The sequence below is a fragment of the Pongo abelii genome, chromosome 3, assembly GCF_028885655.2.
Source record: "Pongo abelii isolate AG06213 chromosome 3, NHGRI_mPonAbe1-v2.0_pri, whole genome shotgun sequence".
Classification (NCBI taxonomy): Eukaryota; Metazoa; Chordata; class Mammalia; order Primates; family Hominidae; genus Pongo; species Pongo abelii.
In genome coordinates, this window is record NC_071988.2 from 175,506,325 (window position 1) to 175,529,435 (window position 23,111).

General features: G+C 42.8%; 1 protein-coding gene and 1 long non-coding RNA gene across 4 annotated transcripts in view; one reads left to right on the forward strand and one right to left on the reverse strand.

Annotated features, from left to right (window-relative positions):
• Window positions 1–1,615, forward strand: part of TMEM131L (transmembrane 131 like) — a 169,552-nt gene extending 167,937 nt beyond the window's left edge. For all 3 annotated transcript variants that reach the window (XM_009240384.4, XM_002815223.5, XM_054554579.2), the window contains 2 exons: window positions 332–471; window positions 1,205–1,615. In XM_009240384.4, coding sequence (XP_009238659.3) covers window positions 332–471; window positions 1,205–1,480 — 416 coding nt within the window. In that variant the 3' untranslated portion in view covers window positions 1,481–1,615. The remainder of the gene's footprint in view (window positions 1–331; window positions 472–1,204) is intronic.
• A 14,891-nt stretch (window positions 1,616–16,506) lies between these two features.
• On the reverse strand, window positions 16,507–22,382 carry LOC129058873 (uncharacterized). Its single transcript, XR_008524288.1, has 2 exons — window positions 21,811–22,382; window positions 16,507–16,634 (listed from the first exon to the last, which is right to left on the reverse strand). It is a non-coding gene; the product is annotated as an uncharacterized LOC129058873 (long non-coding RNA).
• Between the last annotated feature and the right edge of the window lie 729 nt (window positions 22,383–23,111).

The following is a 23,111-nucleotide window of genomic DNA, read 5'->3' on the forward strand; positions in this document are numbered from 1 at the left end:
AAGACTGGCAAGAACCTTGACACTATTTAGATCTCTAGTAGTATTTTAATGTATTTCGTGTAATAGAAAGATTCCCATCAAGTGATCAAATAGAGAAAAACAAGCCAGGAGGAAGACTTTCCACACTGAGGGCTTCCCAGGTTGTGTGTCTGATAAAAAGTTTTAATCTTGAGAATGATGTTGCAACAACTCTCCTGGTCCACACGGACCAAGTATTTATGTCTGTAACTTGTCAGTATAGTGAGGCCTTGAAAGCTTTTTTCCCTGAGAGTGAGAATTCAGTTCTCAATGAAAATGTTTACCTATGATGATATTCTCCCATTCTTTGTAGAAAACATGAACTATGCCAATGGCTTCCCCTGCCCTGCAGATGTTCAGACAGACTTTATTGATCACAACTCTCAGTCTACCTGGAACACCCCACCCAACATGCCTGCTGCCTGGGGACATGCCAGTTTCATCAGCTCTCCGGTCAGTGTTGCCCATCCTGTGCTGTGAACCCCTGGGCAGCTCTGAATTGTTTCCAGTGCTTCCTTAATCCTGGTTTCAACTAGCTTTAGCGTTGGGTTTGGACCAGCCAAAGCCTGGCTTGCTTCTTTTAAATCACAGAAGCCAGGGCTGGCCGCCCTCTGAAGGAAACTGACATGTAATAATTAGATGGGGGGGATCTTGCAGACATTGACATTCTGGCCACCCCAAATGAAAAAACATCCCCAAACACACCAAGCAATGGTCCTTTGTAGATAAAATTGAACATGGGCCAGCCCTCTGTGCGACACAGCTGTCTTTATGTGGACTCACTGATCTTTACTTCACTGATACGAGATGAAAGTCCCAAGAAGGTCAGTGGGTGGTCAGGGCCCCAGAGCTCCCTGCCTGTGAGCACACCCTCCCTGCTCAGAAGCCCGACAGCTTCTCCTTTCACATCCGCTTGACTTGACGATTGTTTTTGTTTTTTTCCAGATAAAGGGTATTTGGCCTGTGGGTTCTTCCCTGGGTTGCAAATAAGTTCATCCCATTAGATGAGGATTTCACAATCCTCCCTTTGAGAAAAAATGGAGTTAAAGCAACCCAGATTTAAACTGAGAGTAGTCTAATAACTTCCAAGTAACTTGATACTATTGTAGTATTCGCTGACGTGTATTCACCTTTCTAAGGCTTTTTTTTTTTTTAACTTATTTTTCCTTCCTCGTTTATACTTCAGCCCTACCTCACAAGCACCCGAAGCTTGTCTCCAATGTCTGGACTTTTTGGTTCCATCTGGGCCCCGCAAAGCGATGTGTATGAAAATTGCTGCCCCATCAACCCCACCACGGAACATTCGACCCACATGGAAAACCAAGCGGTCATGTGCAAGGAATACTACCCGGGGTTCAACCCGTTTCGCGCCTATATGAACCTGGACATATGGACTACCACAGCAAATAGGAATGCCAGTTTCCCACTGTCTAGAGACTCGAGCTACTGTGGGAATGTGTGAAAATAATTGGATTTTTAAACAATGTGAATAAAGAGGCTTGTGTTTTGATTACTAGTGTAAACTGGTTATTGAGATAGATTATGATATTGGTGGATATTTTGGCACTTTTATATGAAAATAAATTTTTTAATGAAATCTGGGTGCTCTGTTTTTTTTTAACTCTTCATAAATCAGTGGTAAAAACAAAGCAATCCATATGTCAGAACTTTCAAAAGTCAAGAAGTGTGTCAGGCATGCCGAATGTTTTAAATCTGAACACGGGAGATGTCTTTTTTTTTTTTTTTTTTTTTGGAGACAGAGTCTCGCTCTGTCACCCAGGCTGGAGTGCAGTGGTGCGATCTTGGCTCACTGCAACCTCTGCCTCCTGGGTTCAAGCAATTCTGCCTCAGCCTCCTGAGTAGCTGGGATTACAGGCGCACGTGTACCACCACATCCAGTTAATAGAGATTTTCAGTAGAGATGGGGTTTCACCATGTTGGTCAGGCTGGTCTCGAACTCCTGAACAAGGGAGACTTCTAAGAAGGTAGGAGTTGAGCAAGAAATGGCTGCTATGGTTTTCCTCCTCCTGAGCATCACAACCATCTGGGGAGCTTTCAAAAAATGAAGTTGCTCAGCAGTTGAGAACTGCTGGAAAGCCCAGCTTAACAAGTTGCTTGCTTGGGTGGACTCTGCTTGGGGGTGCAGCGGGGGGTTCTTTCCAGTCCTGGTGTGTTGCTGGGATGAAGCAGAGAGCCCTAGAACTGTTCTCTCCATCCCACTTATGGCAAGGGCTGTTCCTTTGTCAGGCCAGTCCTTGGGGGCAATGACAGCAGCAGGAGCATTCTGGTAAGTGTGTGGTTTCCCTCCCAGTGAGCAGGCTAACCCTGAGTATAGGAACTTAGGGGCGGTTAGGTGGCTGCTGCATGTTTTTCAGACCAGTTTGTATCTGCTTGTCATTGATCTTAGAAGTCCATATTATGGTGGAATTATCTATTTGCATGTGTAAACTTTGAATATGTTTTTAACTTTTAATAAAAAGTTATTTTTACATTTTGTTTTGTCTTTATATTAGAAATTCAGTAGGCGTGATTTGTGAGTGGAATTCAGGGTTTGCTTGGTTTGAATTTATTTCTCTTTGCTGTGGTTGTGTGGAGGCCTGAGACAAGTGTCTTATAAGCTTGGGGCTGCCCTTCTGCATGGAGAGCCTCCAGGCATGCACCGCCTCTAGAAAGTCCCAAGGTTGCCAGGTTAGAATCCTGATCTGCGTGAAGCAGACACTCCCCTCCCCCACCCCCAGTATTGAATAACATTAAAAATAATTATGTTCTAGGCATACAGCCAAAAGAAAGCAAGGATTAGACAGATATTTTCACACCCAGGTTGATGGCAGCGTTATTCACAATAGGCAAAAGGTGGAAACAGCCCAGATATCCATTAACACATAATGAACAAAGTGTAATGTGTCCATACAAAGGAGTATCATTCTGCCCTAAAAGAGAATGAAATTCTGATACATGCTACACTATGGATGAACCTTGAAAACATTATGTAAGTGTAATAAGCCAGCCACAAAAGGACAAATAGTATGTGATCCCACTTCTGTAAGAGATCTAAAGTCAAATTCAGAGACAAAGAACAGTGGTTGGCAGGGGCTGGGGGAGGAGGGAACGGGGAGTTACCGCTCGATGGGTGCAGAGTGTGTTTGAGTTAATGTTAATACGAAGTTCTGTGGATGAATGGTGGTGATGTCTCCCATTCCTGCTAGAGAGAGTGAGACATTAGATGTTATTCTGATTCGGTGCTATTGTTCTAATTTATTTTTCTACTTTCATCGATCCTCATTTCCCTATCAGGAAAATATGAGAAAGCAAAATAAGATTTTATTGCACTATATATACAAAGGAAAACACAAATCCCCGCTTCTATTGGAATATTATCTTTAGCCCTAAGACTAAAATAATGTGGAAACTGGAGGTTTTTTTAATTGAAAAACATTTACTGGGTACCTCCTAGGAGCTGTCCCCGGGACCTTGGATACAGCAGAGAGCAAGACAGACACGGTCCTGCTGCCAGGTCACATTCCAGAAGGGGAAGGTTAGGGAGGAAAAGGTTCAAACAATATTTCAGATAGTGATGTGTGCTGTGAGAGCAGCGAAATGGTGATGTGATGAACTGGGGGAGGCGGCAGCCGGTCCTTCTGAGTGGTCAGGGAAAGTTTGTGAAGAGGTATATTTGAGGTAAAACTTGAATAAAAAGAAAGCCAGAGGCCAGGCACGGTGGTTCATGCCTGTAATCCCAGCACTTTGGGGAGGGCAAGGCACACAGATCACCTGAGGTCAGGAGTTTGAGACCAGCCTGGCCAACATGGTGAAACCCCTTCTCTACTAAAAATACAGAAATCAGCTGGGCGTGGTGGCAGGCACCTGTAATCCCAGCTACTCGAGAGGCTGAGGCAGGAGGATTGCTTGAGCCCAGGAGGCAGATGTTGCAGTAAGCCGGAACAGCAACACTGCACTCCACCCTGGGCGACAGAGAAAGACTATCTCAAAAAAAAAAAAAAAAAAGCCAGTGTGCCAAGATCCCTGGGCGAATCTTCCCTGCAGAGCAAATAGCAAGTGCAAAGGTCCTGAGGCAGGAGGCCACAGTGGAAAGAGATGAGGCTGAACAGGCAGGCAGAGGCCACTTTTATAAAGCCTTATAGCCACCAAAAAGAGGACGGGTTTTACTCAAAGTGCAATTAGGAGCCATTGGAGCATTTTTTATTTTTTGAGACAGGATCTCACTGTCACCCAGGCTGGAGTGCAGTGGCACAATCATGGCTCACTGCATCCTTGAGTTCCTGGGCTCAAACGATCTTTCCACCTCAGACCCTGAGAGTAGCTGGGACTACAGCTGTGCACCAACCATGCCCAGCTAAGAGACTGGGTTTCACCAAGTTGTTCAGGCTGGTCTTGAACACCTGGCCTCAAGCGATCAGCCCGCCTTGGCCTCCCAAAGTGCTGGGATTACAGGTGTGAGCTATTGAGCCCAGCCCACTGGTGATTTTTAAGTGAGAAACAACATTATCTGACTTAAATTTTTTGAAAGTCAGCTGGCGGTTGAGTGGAGAAAGGATGCTGGGAGTTCAGGAGTAACGTAACACGAAACCAAGGTCAGCTCCAACAGTGGAGATGACGGAGGGTGGGCTTGTTAGATATGCACATGGGGTGGGGTTGAGGGGGAGTAGGAAGGCAAATCCTGGTTGGGCCTTGAGACCTGGGTCCTGCACTGGGAGGAAGCTCCTCTGGGGAGGATCTGGTGGGAGGCAGGGGATGGAGAATTGTGGCTGGACATGTTCCGTGTGAAAGGCCCAACATATCCATGTGGACAGGCAGTCAGGCAGTCCACCCACAAACCTGAAGCTCTGTGAAGTTCCGGGCTGGAGACATCAATGGGGCGCCTTTGGTCTGTCGACAGTGTCTAAAGCAAGGGTGGGAGACAGCCTCCTGGGGAGGAGCATCTGGGGGCCCAGTGTTGAGAGGCGGGGCAGGAAAGGCAGCTGCGGGAGTTAGGAAGGAAGGCTTGCTGATGAGGGAGCAGAAGCCAGGGAAGGGAGAGGTCACTTGTGTCAGTGCCACAGACTGAGTCACGTGGACAAGGAGAGGGTGTGCGTGCTGGGATGGTGTCGGTGGCTGGTGTCCTTGCAGCCAGCCCAGCTGGAGTAAGTGGAAGAGAGGATAGAAGGTGAGATGGATGCAGAGGCGGCCAACTGTAAAGGGGAGCTGCAAAGGGCAGTCGCTGGAGGGGATGTGAAGTTGGCGGTAGGAGACTGCTAGCGGCCGGGAACCAAGGCTCAAGCTGAGGTCTAAGCGTGAACTGGAGCGGGAACCCTTCGCCCTTTGGAATGTGTATGGACAAGAATGTGAGCAGGTGGGTTTCATGATGGGAAGAGACGCTTTAGCTGCGTGCCTGCTTCTCAGCTTGCAGACTGCATTTTTCTGCCTCCCCTGTACCCAGGTGGGACTGCGTTGCATGTGAGCAGAAGTGACAGGTCAACTCTAAGGAAGGGGCGTGCCCTTCCCTTTCCCTCTATCCACTGGGAGAAATACTCAGTAGACTGGGTGCTGATGAGGACAGCACATTAGGGCCTTGCTAAAAGAGTGGTCTGTCTACTGCTTTGACTTCATTCCAGGGCTTGTTAGAAATGCAGATTTACTGCACCTGAATTCTCATTTTGGCAAGTTCCTCAGGTGATTTGCATGCACATCAAAGCCTAAGGAGCACTGCTATAGGGGAAGGATCAGCAGATTATGGCCTGTGGCCTGCTTTTTGAATAAAATTGTATTAGAACACAAACACTCAGTTACCTGCAAATACAGAGTTTTGGCAGGCACAGCCTAAAATAATTACTCTCTGGCCCTTTACAGAAAGTTTGCCGACCCCTGCTCCAGGTTATAGAAGAGCAACAAGGTAAGTGCCTGGGCCTCCTAAACCATAGAGGCCTCTGCCATTCTAAACCCTGGACTTCTGCCCCAGGGACTGTGAAATGTAAGAGAAATAGATTGTCTTGTTTGAACTACTGTTGGGGATCTGTGTTGCAGTGTCAACTAATACAGCCTTGCCTGCTTGTCTGAGTGTTGTCTCTAGCACTCATGGTGGTGTCTGGTGTACAGTAGTGTGTATGTGAAGGAAAAAGTATGGGGAAGGATACAATTACCTAGTGGTTAAAGAAACGAGTCTTTTTTTCTGAGACAGAGTCTCACTCTGTTGTCCAGGGTGGAGTGTAGTGGCGTGATCATGGCTCACTGCAGCCTCCAACTCCTGGGCTTAAGTGATCTTCCCATCTCAGCCTCCCAAGCAGCTGGGACTACAGGTGCAAGCCATCAAGTCTGGCTAATTTTTTTATTTTTGTATTTTTTGTAGAGACAGGGTTTTGCCATGTTGACAGGCTGGTCTTGAACTCCTGGGCTCAAGTGATCTGCCCTCCTCAGCCTCTCAGAGTGTTGGGATTACAGGCATGAGCCACCTTGCCCGGCCAGAAGTGAGTTTTAGTTACTAGAGAATATTTCAATTATCCTATGGTTGGGAGACAAAGTACCACAGGCAAAGACAGGACTACAGTCCTTACAATGTGAACTTTCACACACCAGTCACCATGTATAGACATCCACGTGATGATTATTACACACTGGATTATGCTCATGCTGGGGGACATGAGAACCACCTGAGTAATAAAGGCGGCAGAGGAGAAAAATCGCTGCTGGTTTCTAGAACTTTCCATTTTAGTAGAGGCTCCATTAAACAGCATATTCTTTGGGGCCAGGCTGCCTGGATTCTAACTCCAGCTTCACCACATGCTTAATCTCTCCGTGCCTCAGTTTCCTCCTCTGTAAAACGGGGATATTAATAGCAACATACCTCATGCAGTTGTGAAGTTTAATGAATTAGCGTTTGGATGGTGTTTGGCACATAGCACCCCTACTTGACTACTCTTATTGAAACTGACCAAATTTTCCCACAAGCGGGGTGCCCATAGAACTGAAGCTTGAGAACTTACAATGAAACGCACCTGCTACCTGCTGACCGACTCCTCTTCCTTATCCCTCTCTAATTCCCATTTCCCCACAGTGGTTACAATGAGACACTAGACTCCTCATTCAACCGTCTGCTCCCTTGCCCCGCCTGTTTTCCTTCCTTGCTATATAAATCCTTAACTTTGGGCCTGGGGAAGGAACGGATTGGAGGTTTGGCTTCTGTCTCTTCGGCTGACATCACCCGTAATGTAATAAAGCCTTCTTCCCTGGCAACGCTTGTCATCTCAGTGATTGCCTCTCTGTTTGGTGAGCAACGGGGCCTAGACTGAACTGGTGTTTCAGTAACATTATTGTTCCATAAAATTGCTATGGTCAATTTAAATGAAAGAACATGAAACAACAGGAAAAATGTAAAATTGGGCCTCAGTACTGGTGGGGGCAAGTGAGGCGGGCACTTTTATACATCGTGGGATGGGATTATAAATTGGTTGGTTAGCTGTATATGTCGTGCACCTTAAGAACTTCTAGGAAGTAACTTCTAAGGAAAATAGCAAAAGATATGCACAACAATTAGGTATTAGTGTTTTTTTTTAAATGCATTCATTATTGTAACCAACTTTCTCCCAAAATAGATTTATGGCATTTAATAATTAAAACACATACAACAAAAACATTGTATAGATATAAACATATTTAAAAAAATTTACTAGTAAGTATGAAAATCAAAAACACAATTCCTAAGGTGTTGTTTTATTTTCCCTCCATTACTGGCTCTTTCCCCATTTGGAAGCTTCCTTCATGTTTTTTGAAGCTGAGCAAGGATGACATGACTCATGTCACGTATATTATACAATGTAAAGAACAAAACTGGCTGTGCGGTAGCTCACACCTATAATTCCAGTGCTTTGGGAGGCCGTGGTGGGAGGATAACTTGAGGCCAGGAGTTTGAGACCAGCCTGGGCAACAAAGTGAGACCCTGTCTCTTAAAAAAAAAAAAAAAAAAAAAAAGGAAACGAAAACAAGGCCACATTGATTGGGCACTCTGGACAGAAAAAAAGTGATTGTACTGATGTGTAATTGATACGTATGCTTGATAAAAAAAAAGGATTCCATTTTTCATGACTTTTTTTTTGTTTCTAATATTTTCTTCTTCTTATTTTTTTTATGAAGTATTTATTGATGATTCTTGGGTGTTTCTCGGAGAGGGGATATGGCAGGGTCATAGGATAATAGTGGAGAGAAGGTCAGGAGATAAACACATGAACAAAGGTCTCTGGTTTTCCTAGGCAGAGGACCCTGCGGCCTTCTGCAGTGTCTGTGCCCCTGGGTACTTGAGATTGGGGAGTGGTGATGACTCTTAAAGAGCATGCTGCCTTCAAGCATCTGTTTAACAAAGCACATCTTGCACCGCCCTTAATCCATTTAACCCTGAGTTGACACAGCACATGTTTCAGAGAGCACGGGGGTGGGGGCAAGGCCGTAGATCAACAGCATCCCAAGGCAGAAGAATTTCTCCTAGTCAGAACAAAATGGAGTCTCCTATGCCCACCTCTTTCTACACAGACACAGCAACAATCTGATCTCTCCTTCCTTTCCCCACACCTCCCCCCCTTCTCTTCAACAAAACCGCCATCGTCCTCATGGCCCGCTCCCGATGGTCACTGTCTCTTCGGAGCTGTTGGGTACACCTCCCAGACAGGGCGGCCGGGCAGAGGCGCTCCTCACCTCCCAGACAGGGCGGCCGGGCAGAGGTGCTCCTCACTTCCTCCCAGACGGGGTGGCGGCCTGGCAGAGGTGCGCCTCACCTCCCAGACGGGGCGGCCGGGCAGAGGTGCTCCTCACCTCCCAGACGATGGGCGGCCAGGCAGAGGCGCTCCTCACTTCCCAGACGATGGGCGGCCGGGCAGAGATGCTCCTCACTTCCTAGACGGGGTGGCGGCGGGGCAGAGGCTGTTATCTTAGCACTTTAGGAGGCCAAGGAAGGCGGCTGGGAGGTGGAGATTGTAGCGAGCTGAGATCACGCCACTGCACTCCAGCCTGAGCAACATTGAGCATTGAGTGAGCGAGACTCCGTCTGCAATCCCAGCACCTCGGGAGGCCGAGGCGGGCAGATCACTGGAGGCCAGGAGCTGGAGACCAGCCCAGTCAACATGGCGAAACCCCGTCTCCACCAAAAATACAAAAACCATTCAGGGGTGGCGGCGTGCACCTGCAATCCCAGGCACTCGGCAGGCCGAGGCGGGAGAATCACAGGAGCCCGAGGCAGGGAGGTTGCAGCGAGCCGAGATCATGGCAGTACAGTGCAGCTTCGGCAACAGAGGGAGACCGAAAAAAGAAGGAGAGGGAGACGGGAGAGGGAGAGGGAGACGGGAGAGGGAGAGGGAGACCTTTTCATGACTTTAATGCGCTACATGGTTCTGTGCATGACTTTCAGAGCACAATGATCATGTCTACTTGATTTTCTTCAAAAATTAAGAGAAAAATCTTTTACTTGAGAGGGTGAGGTGGGAGGATTGCTTGAGGCCAGGAGTTGGAGACCAGCCTGGGCAACATAGGGAGACTTTGTCTCTACAAAAAATATAAATAAAAAATAAAAAGAGAAAGCTCCTAAGACTTCACGCAGTAGGTTTTCCTACTAAAATAACTGGTTACTGATGGTTTCATGCAGTTCACAAAATTAACTGATGATTTTAGTTTCAGCTTTTATCTTCCTGACTTCTGTCACTCATGTCTCTGCTTTCACTTCCTGTATCCACAATCTGACTGTGATATGTGATTATTAAAGGTATAGTCTATGTTGCCCCCTAGTGATTAATATGAACATAGGAAAAGTCCTGTAGACTTCCTCAGCTATTCAGAGCTGTGGATAGGCTTCTTATCATGCAGAATCTACCTACTACTTTCCATCATTTTATTGTTTAAGTCCTTTAATAGCGTCAATTTTTACATTTTATTATGTTATTACACAAGTCCAAGCTAAACTGTTTATTCTATATAAAAGACAAGCAAGCAAAAACCAAGAAAACATTATAATCAATAAAATATTATCAAACAAGAAAAAGAAATACACCTCCTTTTAAAATTTATTTGTAACTCTATTTTTGTGGAGTACTTTTAACCAGAGAAATAATTAACCTGAATGCATGGTCTATTAAAAGTTAATTGACCAGGCGTGGTGGCTCACGCTTGTAATTCCAGCACTTTGGGAGGCTGAGGCGGGCAGATCACTTGAGGTCAGGAGTTCAAGACCCTCCTTGACAACATAGTGAAACCTCGTCTGTACTAAAATACAAAACTTAGCTGGCTGTGGTGGTGCATGCCTGTAATCCCAGCTACTCAGGAAGCTGAAGCAGGAGAATTGCTTGAACCCGGAAGGCGGAGGTTGTAGTTGGCCGAGATTGCGCCACTGCACTCCAGCCTGGGTGACAGAGTGAGACTCCATCTCAAAAAAAAAAAAAAAAAAAAAAAAAAAAAAAAGAGAAAAAATTGCTTTTCTTACTTTAGTATTTCCTGAATATAAAGAATGACAGGCAGGATTGAATACCTTGTGAAAAAGTCTGAGATAATGCACAGTGATGCTGTCTATGTATTAAGTCTTGTGAGGCCTTCATCTATAAGTTTTTCCTTACCCCTTTGGTGGGCCCCCTCACCCCAGCTTTTTTTTTTTAAAGGACAGGGTCTCACTCTGTTGCCTAGGCTGGAGTGCAGCAGCAAAATTTTGGTTCACTGCAGACTCAACCTCCAGGGCTCCAGTAATCCTCCCACCTCAGCCTCCCAAGTAGCTGGGATCACAGGTATGTGCCACCACGCCCAGCTAATTTCTTATTTCTTATAGAGACAGAGTCTTACTATATTGCCTAGGCTGGTCTCAAATTCCTGGGCTCAAGTGATCTTCCCACCTCAACCTCTGAATAGCTAGGACTACAGGCGTGTACCACCATACTCGGCTAATTTTTGTATTCTTACTGTAGAGACAGGGGTCTCACTTTGTTTTCTAGGTTGGTCTTGAACTCCTGGGCTCAAGTGATTCTCCTGCCTTGGCCTCCCAAAGTGCTGGGATTACAGGCTTGAGCTATGTGCCCAACCTCCTTTGATTTTTTATTTTTCTTCTTGTTTGCTTTACTCAGGAAAAAATATATACATTTATAAATCCTGATTCAAAGACTACTTTTGTGTGAGGGTATTGAGTTTGATTTTTTTTCTCCTTTCATCTAGGTCATGTGGCCTTTGGGAGATATGTGTGTGTGTGAGGGGTAGGATATGTGTTTAATTTTTTAAATTTATATTTTGGTGCTGTATGTTGTGAAAGATTTGCTCATGGTGGATCAATGAACCATCTTTTCTAGGCAGTTTTGTTGAAAATGAAGGTTTCTCTTTGATTTCAAGAATGACCAAATTAAAAAACAAAACCGAGGTATTAATTTTCAATTGCTACCATAAAAAATTCTCACAAACTTAGTGGCTTAAAACAACACAAACTTAGTTTTGTATATCAGAAATCTGACACCTATCTCCCTGTGCTAAAATCAAGCTGTGGCAGCGCTGCATTCCTTTCTGGAGGCTCTAGGGGGCAGTCTGTTTCTGTCCTGGCCTTTTCTAGCTCCTAGAGGCCATCCACATTCCTTGGCTTGTGGCCTCTTCCTCTGTTGTGAGAGCCAGGAACGCAGCATCTCCCTGACCTTGCTTCCATCTCACATCTTTTTCTCTGACCACAGCTGGGAAAGGTTCACTTATTTTAAGGACTCGTGTGATTAGATTGGGCCCATCTTAATGTTCTTAATTTAATCACATATTTTATTATGCAGAGTCACATATTCAGGGGTTCCAGAGATTAGGATGTGGACCCCTTTGGGGCAGGAGTGATAATTCTGCCTATTACAAATGATGTAAGAGCATATACATTACAGTGTTTAAAATAGTAATGAGTTGGAAATAAATGTTCTACAACAGGAAAATGCTTAAGTTATAGAACAAACAAATGTTGGAGTACTAGGAAGCCTCTAAAAATCATTGTAAGAGAATAACATAGGTGATTAAAGAAGTAGAATACAAAGTTTATAAACAGTGTGATCCTGTACTGCATGTGGCATGGGGTGATGCCCCACTGGGTATGTAGAATTTTGAGTGATTTTCATTTTCTTTTTTTTTTTATCTTTCTTTTTTTGGGAGGGGGGGAACTGTCTGCTGTAAGCATGTGTTATTACTATCACATCCATCTCTCCCCAAAACTTTTAATTAAATCTTAAGGGAAAGTGTATCTTATTTAATAGTGGTAAAAAGTAAGTATCTTAAAAGCAAATGCTAAAGTCCTGATAAAATTTACATTATACTATGAAAGGACATAATTTAAAGGCAAAGGCAAAGGGAAACTTTCAGTAAGCATTCCCTAATAGAAGTCCTATAAAATGAGGTATGTAGTAATTACTTGGGCTGGGATTAAAGGGACATAAGAATGTCTTTACATACAAGTATAGCCAATATACAAAATGCACAACAATCTAGTTACCATTAATCAAAATGGTGGACAAGTACTATAAAAGTCACCACTAAAATACAGCTTTGTTAAAATATATATAATATTTATGGAAACTAAAACTGACATTTCAAAATAATTATTTCTGTGTGCCCTAGACATTTGAGCAATTTAATACTTCTGCTGGAGTACAGAGAGGAAGTCCGTAAGATGGAATGTATTTTTAAAGGAAAGCTGTTACTTTAGAAACTAAAAGCAAAACAAAAAACAAAAACTTTAACCAGTGTCCTTTCATCTAGCTAATTAGATGTTTGTTCATTCACTATAGATATAGAATTTATTTAAAACCTCAAAATGATTGAAGTAACAGACTCAGCACTGTGACTTTGGGATTGAGTAGGCTATAAGAGTGGGGTGAAACATGATCACTCATTCTATAATTCAATATTAAAACAAATTCCTGCAACCAAAGAAATAAGTAGTACTGGGTTAGGCCAGGTTCCCAAGTTCATTGTGTATTCTAGATCTATAGTGCTAATAAAGAGAAGACAATAACTTGTTTGCCTACCTTATTTCATTGTTAAAAAAAATCACTAGGTCAAAATAATGGGTCAAGTTGTTGATTGAAAAACCCAGAATTGATTTTGTATTTGCTGGGATAAGCTAGATGTCTTAGTTCATTTTGCGCTGCTATAACAGAATACCACAGACTAACTTCTAAAAAACAGAAATTTTCTTGCAGTTCTGGAGACTGAGAAGACCAAGATCAAGGCACTGGCATCTGGTGAGGGCCTTCTTGCTGTCTCATCACATGGCAGAAGGCAGAAGGGCAAGAGCACAAGACAGAGAACCCATTCCAGAGAGTGCTTTTCATAATGGCATTAATCTATTCTTAAGGGTGGAGCCCTCATGGCCTAAACACCTCCCATTAGGCCTCACTTCCCAGTGCTGTTGCATTTGGGATTCAGTCTCTAACACATGAATATCTGGGAGACACATTCAAACTATGGCACTAGGTTATGCTGTAGTAACAAATTATTCCCTAAACAGGCACAGATGATGGTCCAGGGCAACTGTCCCCTGGTGTGAATCAGCAATTCAGGTCACTTGACTCTTGTGACTGTGGCATCACAGGGAGACAAGAGGTCTCCTTGTTTTCAGCTACAGCAGAAAGCACGAGGAGTATGCAGCCCACCTCTTCTATGCTTGGCCCAGTGGTGATACACAGTGTATCTCTTCTGCTTACAGCCCATTGGCCTGAAATGGTCACGTGGTCCCACTCAAGGGGGAAGGAGGCTGGGAAATGGAAGCTTCTATGTGTCCTGAAAAGAAATGATTGGCATACTGCTGAGCACTACTTATGTTTAAACACACCTATACAGTTTTGGAGAAGCTTTCCTTTATTTTTTATCCAGTTGGAAAGACTTTGGTCTCTAAACTTCAGAGCTGCAGATAGTACCTGGTCCTCATTCTAGAGAAAGTAGCTCTGCAGTCCCAGCAGAAAGAAGCCTGACTTGAAGCTCCACCACTTTGGCTATCTGTTGGGTGTTCTTCAAAAGTGAGTGCCAATTCACTGTAGTACCCGGCACCTGGCCTTCCATGCTTTCATTATTAGGGAAACTAGATTCGTAGCACAGCTACTGGAGAGTACTAGGATCCTAGTAAGCTGGCTTTACAAACATGGTGTGTACTGCCTATTTTTGCTTTTATTTCAGAGAAAATAAAATGTAAGATAATAGGAACAAATACACGTGAACTGCTGGACGACTATTCAAAAACAGTTTGCCAGAGTAACTGGTAAGCCTGAAATCCGTGTAGCCATGAAACGGCTCATCATCGGCTTAATTCTGAAGCAAAACTTGGTGAAACACGTGGTGGTTATCTTGGAGGTAAAATGCTGGCTTCCCGATGGGAAGTGAAAGTGTCAATCAAGTTGTGTTGGGAGATGTGATAAAGGCTGAGGCAGTCTTGCAGCTCATGATTTTATGCAGGGGCTAAGATGAGAAGGATGTTCAAAACAACCAGGGGATATTATTCTAGCTTTTGAGCATGAGACAGCCTCAAAGCACTGGGAAAGCTGGATGCTAGCAGGAGGCAGTAGAAATGCAGGTGTGAGAAAAATAAAAGCTGGGCCAGCGTGCTGGCAGGAAATGGATTCGAAAGGCAGGTCTGATAAATGTTTCAGAAAAAGAGAGCTGTCAGGATGAGGTAGAGTGAGCTTGGCAGCCTGGGATTTGGCATGCCATTGATGGTCAAGACCAAATGCTGCTTCTCCTATCCAGCCAGAAATTTTGCTTTAGAAATGACACTAGGGTTTTGCTCACAACAACCACTGTCCTCTCTCTCATTCTTCCTCTCACTGGGTTACCTCCTCCTTGTCAATGACCTCTTCTCTGATACTGACTCTTCAATCCATCATGGGTTTTTCCTCTGATTTTTTAAGAATAAGTGGAAATACCTATATTGTTTGTTCTTTCAGTTGTAGAAAATATTGAAAACCAAAAGGAAAGAATTTAAAAACACTGTAATTGCACTACCAAAAAGCACTTATTTTGGTATACAGCCGTGAGTTGCTTAATGGTGGGGATATATTTTGAGAAATGTTTTATTAGGTGACTTCATCATTGTACAGATATCATAGAGAGAACTTACACAAACCCAGATTGTATAGCTGACTACACACCTGTGATATATGGTATAGCTGAGTGCTCCTAGTCTGCAAACCCGTACAGCATGTTACTGTACTGAATAAGGTAGGAAATTGTAACACAATAGGAATCATTTGTTTATTTAAATATATCAAAACATAAAAAGGTACAGTAAAAATACAATATAAAAGATAAAAAATGGTAGGTACTCGCGTAGGGCACCTACCATGAATAGAGCTTGCAGGTGGAAGTTGCTCTGGGTGAGTCAGTGAGTGGTGAATGGATGTGAAGGCCTAGGACATGGCTGCACACTACTGTACAATTCATAAGCACTACACTTAGGCACACTAAATTTATAAAAAATATTTTTCTTTAATAGAAAATTAAACTTAGCTTACTGTAATTTGTTACTTTATAAACTTTTTAACTTTTAACAACTTTTAGATTGTTTTTTAAGCAACATTTAGCTTAAAACACGAACTCATGTACAGCTGTACAAAAATATTTTCTTTTTAAATATCCTTACTCTATAAGCTTTTTTCATTAAAAAAATATTTTTACTTTTAAATTTTTTTTGTTAAAAACAAAGACACAAATACACACATTAGCCTGGGTCTACGCAGGGTCAGGATCATCAATATCACTGTCTTCCACCTCCACATCTTGTCCTGCTGGAAGGTGTTCAGGGGCAATAACAGGCACGGAGCTGTCATCTCCCATGATAACAGTGCCCTCTTCTGGAGTACCTCCTCAAGGAACTGCCTGAGGCTATTTTAGAGTTAACTTAAAAAAATAAGTAGAAGGAGCACACTCTAACAATAAAAAGTATGTAAATACATAAACCCAGTAATAGTCTATTATGATTGTTATGTACTATACATAAATATATATGCTATACTATTGTAAGACTGGCAGTGCAGTAGGATTTTTTACTTACAGCATCACCACAAACGTGAGCAATGCATTGTGCTACAACATTCTGATGGCTATGACATCATTCGATGATAGGAATTTTTCAGTTTCGTTATGATCTTACGGAACAACTCTTGTATCTGTGGTCCATTGTTGGCCAAAGTGTCATCAGGAGTTGCATGACTGTATCTCCTTCCAGACTTGTGTTTATGTGTGTGCTTTTACAAAAATGGAATATACACACTATTCTGGGAACTCCTTTTCTCATTTAATATTCTGTGAAAAGCTAGACTTATTTATGAATGCTTATGAGATGTTTTACTGGCATTTCACACTCAATGTGACAACACCATCCTTATCATTTCTAACCTATGCCTCATTTTTTTCATTTTTCATTTCATTAACTTTTTCAACATCTTTTGAGCCCACAGTAGGGGCCTAACCACTTGATAATTGTCTTAGTTTATTTTCTGTTGCTATAACAGAATACCATGGACTGGGTAGTTTATAAAGAAAAGAAGTTTATTTAGCTCGTGGTTCTGGAGGCTAGGAAGTCCAAGATCATGGCACCACCAGCATCTGGTGTGGGTCGTCCCATGGCAGAAGCGGGGAAGGACAGAAGGTGGAAGCTAGTGCACAAGACAGAGAGAAAACTGGGTCAAATTCATCCTTTTTATAAGGTGCCCACTCCTGTGATAACTAACCCACTTTCATGATAATGACATTAATTCATTAATCCATATAATCACCTCTTAAAGTTCCCACCTCTCAACACTGTTACAATGGGGATTAAGTTTTCAACACAAATTTTTGGGAGGACACATTCAAACCATAGCAATGGTTAAAAATAAGCTCAGATACTCTCTTTTTTCCCTACCCTTCTCACATTTAATTGTCTCGAAATCACTCATTCATTCAATAAATATATTTTTCATCTGTCCTTACATGGCCTGTGTGCAGCCTGTGCCCTCATGATTTTCTCATTCAGTGAAATTGAGCACCTACTATGTGCCAGACTTTGTTTTTGGCTCTGGGCATACCACAGTGAACCAAATGGGGAAGGTACCTTCTATCATGGTGCTAGTATTCTAGAGGGGGAATAAATAATACTTCAATATATTAGCTATCCATTATTGCACAGCAAATTACCCCAAAACTTAGTGACTTACAATAATGACATTTACTATTTTACTGTGTTTGTGGGTTAGGAGTTGGGGCATGCTTTAGCAGGTCCTCTGCTTTAGGGTCTCTCACAGGCTGCACTCATCTCAAGGCTCGACTAGGGGAGAACTGGCTTTCAAAGTCTTTCATGTGGTTGTTGGCAGGATTCCATTTCTTGCTGTGTTGGCTACAGGCTACTGCCAATCCTGGCCACATGCACCTCTCTGTTAGGGCAGCTCACAATAGGGCAGCTTGCTTCATCAGAGTAAGCAAGCAAGCAAGAGCCAGAGAGAGAGAGAACGAGAGGGAGAGTGCCGGTAAAACAAGAGTCATGGTCCTTTATGACCAATCTTGAAGTGACATCCCATCACTGTGCCATATCCTATTTGTTAGGAACAAGTCCCTAGGTGGCCCATTGAAGGGGAGGGTGTTACACAGGGTTTGAATACCAGGAAATGGGGATCATTGTGAGCCATTTTAGAAGGCTGCCTCCCACAGTCAAGAAACAAGACAATTCCAGATCATACTCAGTGCTAGAGAGAAAATAGGATTGAGATAAGACAAAGAGCATCTGGGAGTGTTGGGGAGGTAGTCTTTAGTGAGTGTTTAGAGAGGACCTCACTGAGGAGATAACAGTGAAGCAGAGAACTAAAGGGCAAGAAAGGGCCCACCTGGAAAGATTCAAGCCTTCCAGACAGAGGAAACAGAAAAGGCAAAGTGGCAGAATGAGCTCTGCCTGTTTGAGGAAGAGAGTGGAGCCCAGTGACATGGAGTGAATGAGCACGAAGGAAGTGGGCGCCTGCTGAGATGAGGCCCCGGTAATGAGTACATGAAGTGAATAGTGTCTGTGTTTTGAAATACTGAGTAACTTCCCTATGTCACAGCTTGTAAGTGACACAGCACTCACAAGGATTTGAACCCGAGTGCATCTGATGCTAAAATCCATGTTTCTGCCACACTAGTGTCTTGCAGAATTTACTAGAAGGGGATGCTGCTGGGTGGTGGTCAGCCACTCCAGGTGCTCACGATGTAAGTAAGACTTTCAGGGCTAAAACCAGGACAGTCCTGAGGAAATTGGTATAGCTGGTCACCCTCAAGACACAACAGGAACACTGAGTTCTCTGACGTGATATGAAACCGAGGACGAGCCGGCAGCCCTGAGTCAGCCTGATGAAAAGTCGGCTGCGCCTTTTGTTACCAAGAAAACAAAACCATAGCATAACCCCACCTTGTTGTTAAAACAAAATGTTTACATTCTTCTGTTCTACTTCGCTCAAGTCATTCCTGTGGGACAAGTCGACCTAACATACAGGTGTAGTCAGGGGCTAGGAGAGACCTAGGCAGGCCCTTGTCCATTCTCAGTCACTGAAGTGAGACCTAGGGACTCAGGAAGGACTCTGAGTTCCCTTAGTCATCATTCCCTCCGGGCATCCTGCTTTTGGCATAATTACTGATAGGAGCACCTCTTGTCCCCTCCTGAATTATACCTACCCCCCCGCCTCCCCTCTCCATGCAAATGCTTAGCACAGTATCTGGCCCATGGAAGTGACTTCATGGAAATTCAGGGGATGAATGACTGAACAATGAACAGCGCACAGCAATGTGTGGTGTGACAGAAAAGGCTGCACCAGCAAAAATTGGAAGCTGATCTTTGGGTATTTCCTTGCCTTGGCCACTTTGCAATTTCCTGGGTGCTTGAAACAGGAAGTCAGTGACTCTAAGCCCCTGTGGGATCTGGCACCTCACATCAAGATATCTGAAAAGTCCTCATTCTTCGCTTCTCCATGCGATCCTACCCTACAGACCAGCCCTCCTTTTGGAACCTCTCCTGCTACACATTCTGTGACCCTGAGACTCTCTTTTATTTTATTTATTTATTTTTATATTCCCGTGTTTCCAAAGGAATAATAGGGCAGTTAAATATAGCTACAACTATGCCTTTCCATAGCCCAGAAAAGTCTGGAAAACTGGGAATATCCAAAGCTCAGGATGATATTGTGCACACAAAAGGTACTAGGCAGAGTAATGTTTAGATAGAAAGCAGGCTCAGTCATATAAAATATATGCATATATAGCATGATCTGCATTTCTGTGATGCTTCTGAAGTACAGAAGCATTCAGCACTTTAGTAACTCTTATTGCAAGTTACCTCTTCAATCATTTTTTAAAATGCTTTAAAAAATTTTTTGAGCTTATTGAGGTATGACTGACAACAATTTTATATATTTAAAGTGTACAACATGTTTTGATATATGTATACATTGTGAAATGATTACCACAATTAAGCTAATAAACATATCCATTATCTCATGTTACATTTGTGTCTCACTATATACATAGTGAGAACACTTAAGATCTACTCTTAGCAAATACCAAGTATTTCAAGTATATCAAGTATGCAATATATTACTATACACTCACCATGCTGTACATTAGATCTTCAGAACTTATTTATCATATAACTGAAAGTTTGTACCCTTTGACCAATGTCCCCATTTCCACCATTCCTAGTGACCACTGTTCTACTCTGTTTTTATGAGTCTGGCTTTTTTTAGATTCCACATGTAAGTAAGATTATACAGTATTTGTTTTTCTGTGACTGGCTTATTTTACTTAGCATAATGTCCTGCTGGTTCATCCATGTTATTGCAAATGGCAAGATTTCCTTATTTTTTTAAGGCTGAATAGTATTTCATTGTGTATATATACACCACATTTCTTTATCCATTCATTCACTGAGGGACACTTAACGTTGATTCCAAATTTTGGCTATTGTGAATAATGCTGCAATCAACATAGGAGTGTAGACAGCTCTTTGACATATTGATTTCATTTTCCCTGGGTATATGCCTAGAAGAGGGATTGCTGGATCATATGGTGGTTCTAGTTTTAATATTTTGAGGAACCTCCATATTGTTTTCTATGATGGCTATACCAATTTACATTCCCGCCAATAATGTGTAACAGTTCCCTTTCTCCACATCCTTGCCAACACTTATCTTTTGGCTTTTTGGTACTAGCCGTCCTAACAGGTATGAGGTGATATTTTATTGTGGTTTTGATTTGCATTTCCCTGATGATTAGTGATGTAGAGCACATTTTTATATACCTGTTGGCCATTTTTATGTCTTCTTTGGGAAAATGTCTATTCAGATTATTTTCCCACTTTAAATCCAGTTATTTGTTTTTTTGCTATTGAATTGTATGAATTTTTTATGTATTTTGGATAGTAACCCTTTATTACATATAAGGTTTACAAATTTTCTCCCATTCTACAGGTTCTTTTTTTCTTTATTTTACTACAAATTTAAAATTTTGTTTTAATTTTTGTGGGTACATAGTAGGTGTATATGTTTATGAGGTATGTGAGATGTTTTGATACAGACAAATTTTGTCACAGAAAATCCCCTCAAGCATTTATCTTTTGTCTTATGATACAATTAAACTCTTACTTATTTTAAAATGTACAATTAAATTATTGACTATAGTCACCCTGCTGTACTATCAAATAGTCGGTCTTATTCATTCTTTCTAACTATTTTTTTGGGTACTCATTAACCATCCCTACCCCCCCACCTCCCCCTTACCCCCCCCATAGGTTCTTTTCATTTTGTTAATTTTTTTCCTTTGCTGTGCAGAATAAAATGCTTTTTCAAAGCAAGTTAAAGCTGCTGTCTACTTAGATTAAGAAATCAACTTAAAGTATAATAAAAAAATATATTTAAAAAAAAGAAAAAAAAAAGAAATCAAAACATCTGAAGTGGCTCCAGCAGAAGGAAAGGCAAGATGGGAATCAACAAAGTTTAATCTACATTCTTTCTTCTTCTCCTTTTCTACCAACACTGTGTTCAACTGCATAACAATAGTACCAATGAGCACGAGAAAGATAGTTTTTAGTTTAAAGACTATTTCAGTTTTAGTCAGACTACTTCAGACCTTAGACTCCAGACTTCATACTCCAGACTTTGGACAACAGACTCCACACTCCAGACAACAGACTCCACGCTCCAGACAACAGACTCCACACTCCAGACAACAGACTCCACACTCCAGACAGACTTTCAGACTCTAGCTTCAGACTTCAGACTCCAGATCGCACACTTCAGGCAGCAGACTCTAGACAACAGACTCCAGTCTCCACATTCCAAACAACAGACTACAGACTCCACACTCCAGACAACAGACTCCACACTCCAGACAACAGACTCTACACTCCAGACAACAGACTCTACACTCCAGACAACAGACTTTTAGACTCCAGATCAGACTTCGAACTTCAGATTCACTCCAGCCTTCAGACTCCAGACCCAGATTTCAGACTTTAGACTTCAGATTCCAGACTTAAGACTCCAGACCAGATTTCAGATTTCGGACTCCAGACCAAGCTTCTGACTTCAGACTTCAGACTCCATACTCCTGACCCCGGATTTCAGACTCCAGGCTTCAGAGTGTGGACTTTGGACTACTTCAGCTTTAGTCAGACAGACAACTTCAGTCAGACCACTTTTCATCTCTACCATCTAATCTCATCTTTTAAACAACCCCCTAAAAAGGTAACATTCCCAAGAAATCGAGGCCAAGAAACACTGAATGACATAGTCAAGACTACCCACCTAGTAAAGGGGAGGCCACAGTTTCCCTTACCCTGGCAACATGCACATGGCAGACCCTTCACTTAGCTGGTAGAAAGAACACAGGCTTGGGAAGGAGATGTCTGATGTTCACTCCCTGATGACACTCTTGCTTGCTTCTCTGATCTCTCTGAGACTTGGGTGGCCCATCTGCTAAACAGGGATAAGTTACTTCCTGGGGATGCTAAGAGACTTCTGCCTCATGCCTTCAGTGCTGCTCATGTTGCCCCCTTGGAATTACATGTTCAACTTCTTTCTTCCCCGCTAGACTGTGAGCTTCTTCAGGGCAAAGACCAGGACTTTCTTGCCGTTAACCCCAGAAACTAGCACCATGCCTGACCAAAGGGCATGCTGATGACAATAAACACTGATTGTCCAAAATCACGTGCCTGGTCCCCAGTAGGCACTTGCTGATTACTGCTTTCTTCCTATCCTCCCTCTGCCACCCCTACCTCTCTGAGTCTGGAGGGGATGGCCATGTACTAGGCGGGGGGCAGTGTCCATAGGAAATTCAGGTCCTTCGCAGCAGTCAGTTTCATTTCCTATGATTAAAATTTCTGTGAAACATATTATGCAAGAGCAGAATTTTAATATAGTCATTCCCTGGATGGTCTGGGCAAGACAGACCTACCCTGTACCAGTTCCTGGCACAGCTGGTGTTGGCCCAGTTACGCAAGTTTCTGAGGTTTAAAACAGAACAACAACCTTCCAGTGTTTCTTTCAATGCCAAAGCAAACTTTCTCAGCAGAGCGGTCCCTCATTCTTGGAAAAGAGAGGAATGTCCTTTTCTTTTCCCTGTCTCCTCTTCTCTGAGAGAAAAGTGATAATTTATTATTGAGATTGCAGATTGGGCCTTGACCCCTCCTTTGACAAACAGGCAAAACACTCCTAGAAATAAAGTTTTCATTAATGCATTCCTCTCTCCCCTTTCTCTGTCGTCTCCTCCCCTTTCCTGTTCTCTATGTCTCTGCTTCTGAATGTATTCCCAACTTCTTTCCAAATACTTCCTCCTGCATTGTCCCACCTGAACCTCTGCTACGTAATGCCCTCTGCTCCCTTTTTGCCATCGATAGTCTCATTTCCTGAGAGACACTGAGCTCATCAAGTTGGTTAGAAGAAAACATTATGATTGATCTAATTCATATTAAAGTGTGAATGACTGAAAGCCCAATATATTTACATTACTTCATATAATTGCCTTTTTACCAAAGGGGCTTATTAATCCAAGTAAACACTTTCCACTAGAATTCCCCTAAAGAATTTTGGGCTAGTTACTCCTCTGCATGTCCCTCAGGGAATGACTATTTCTTCATA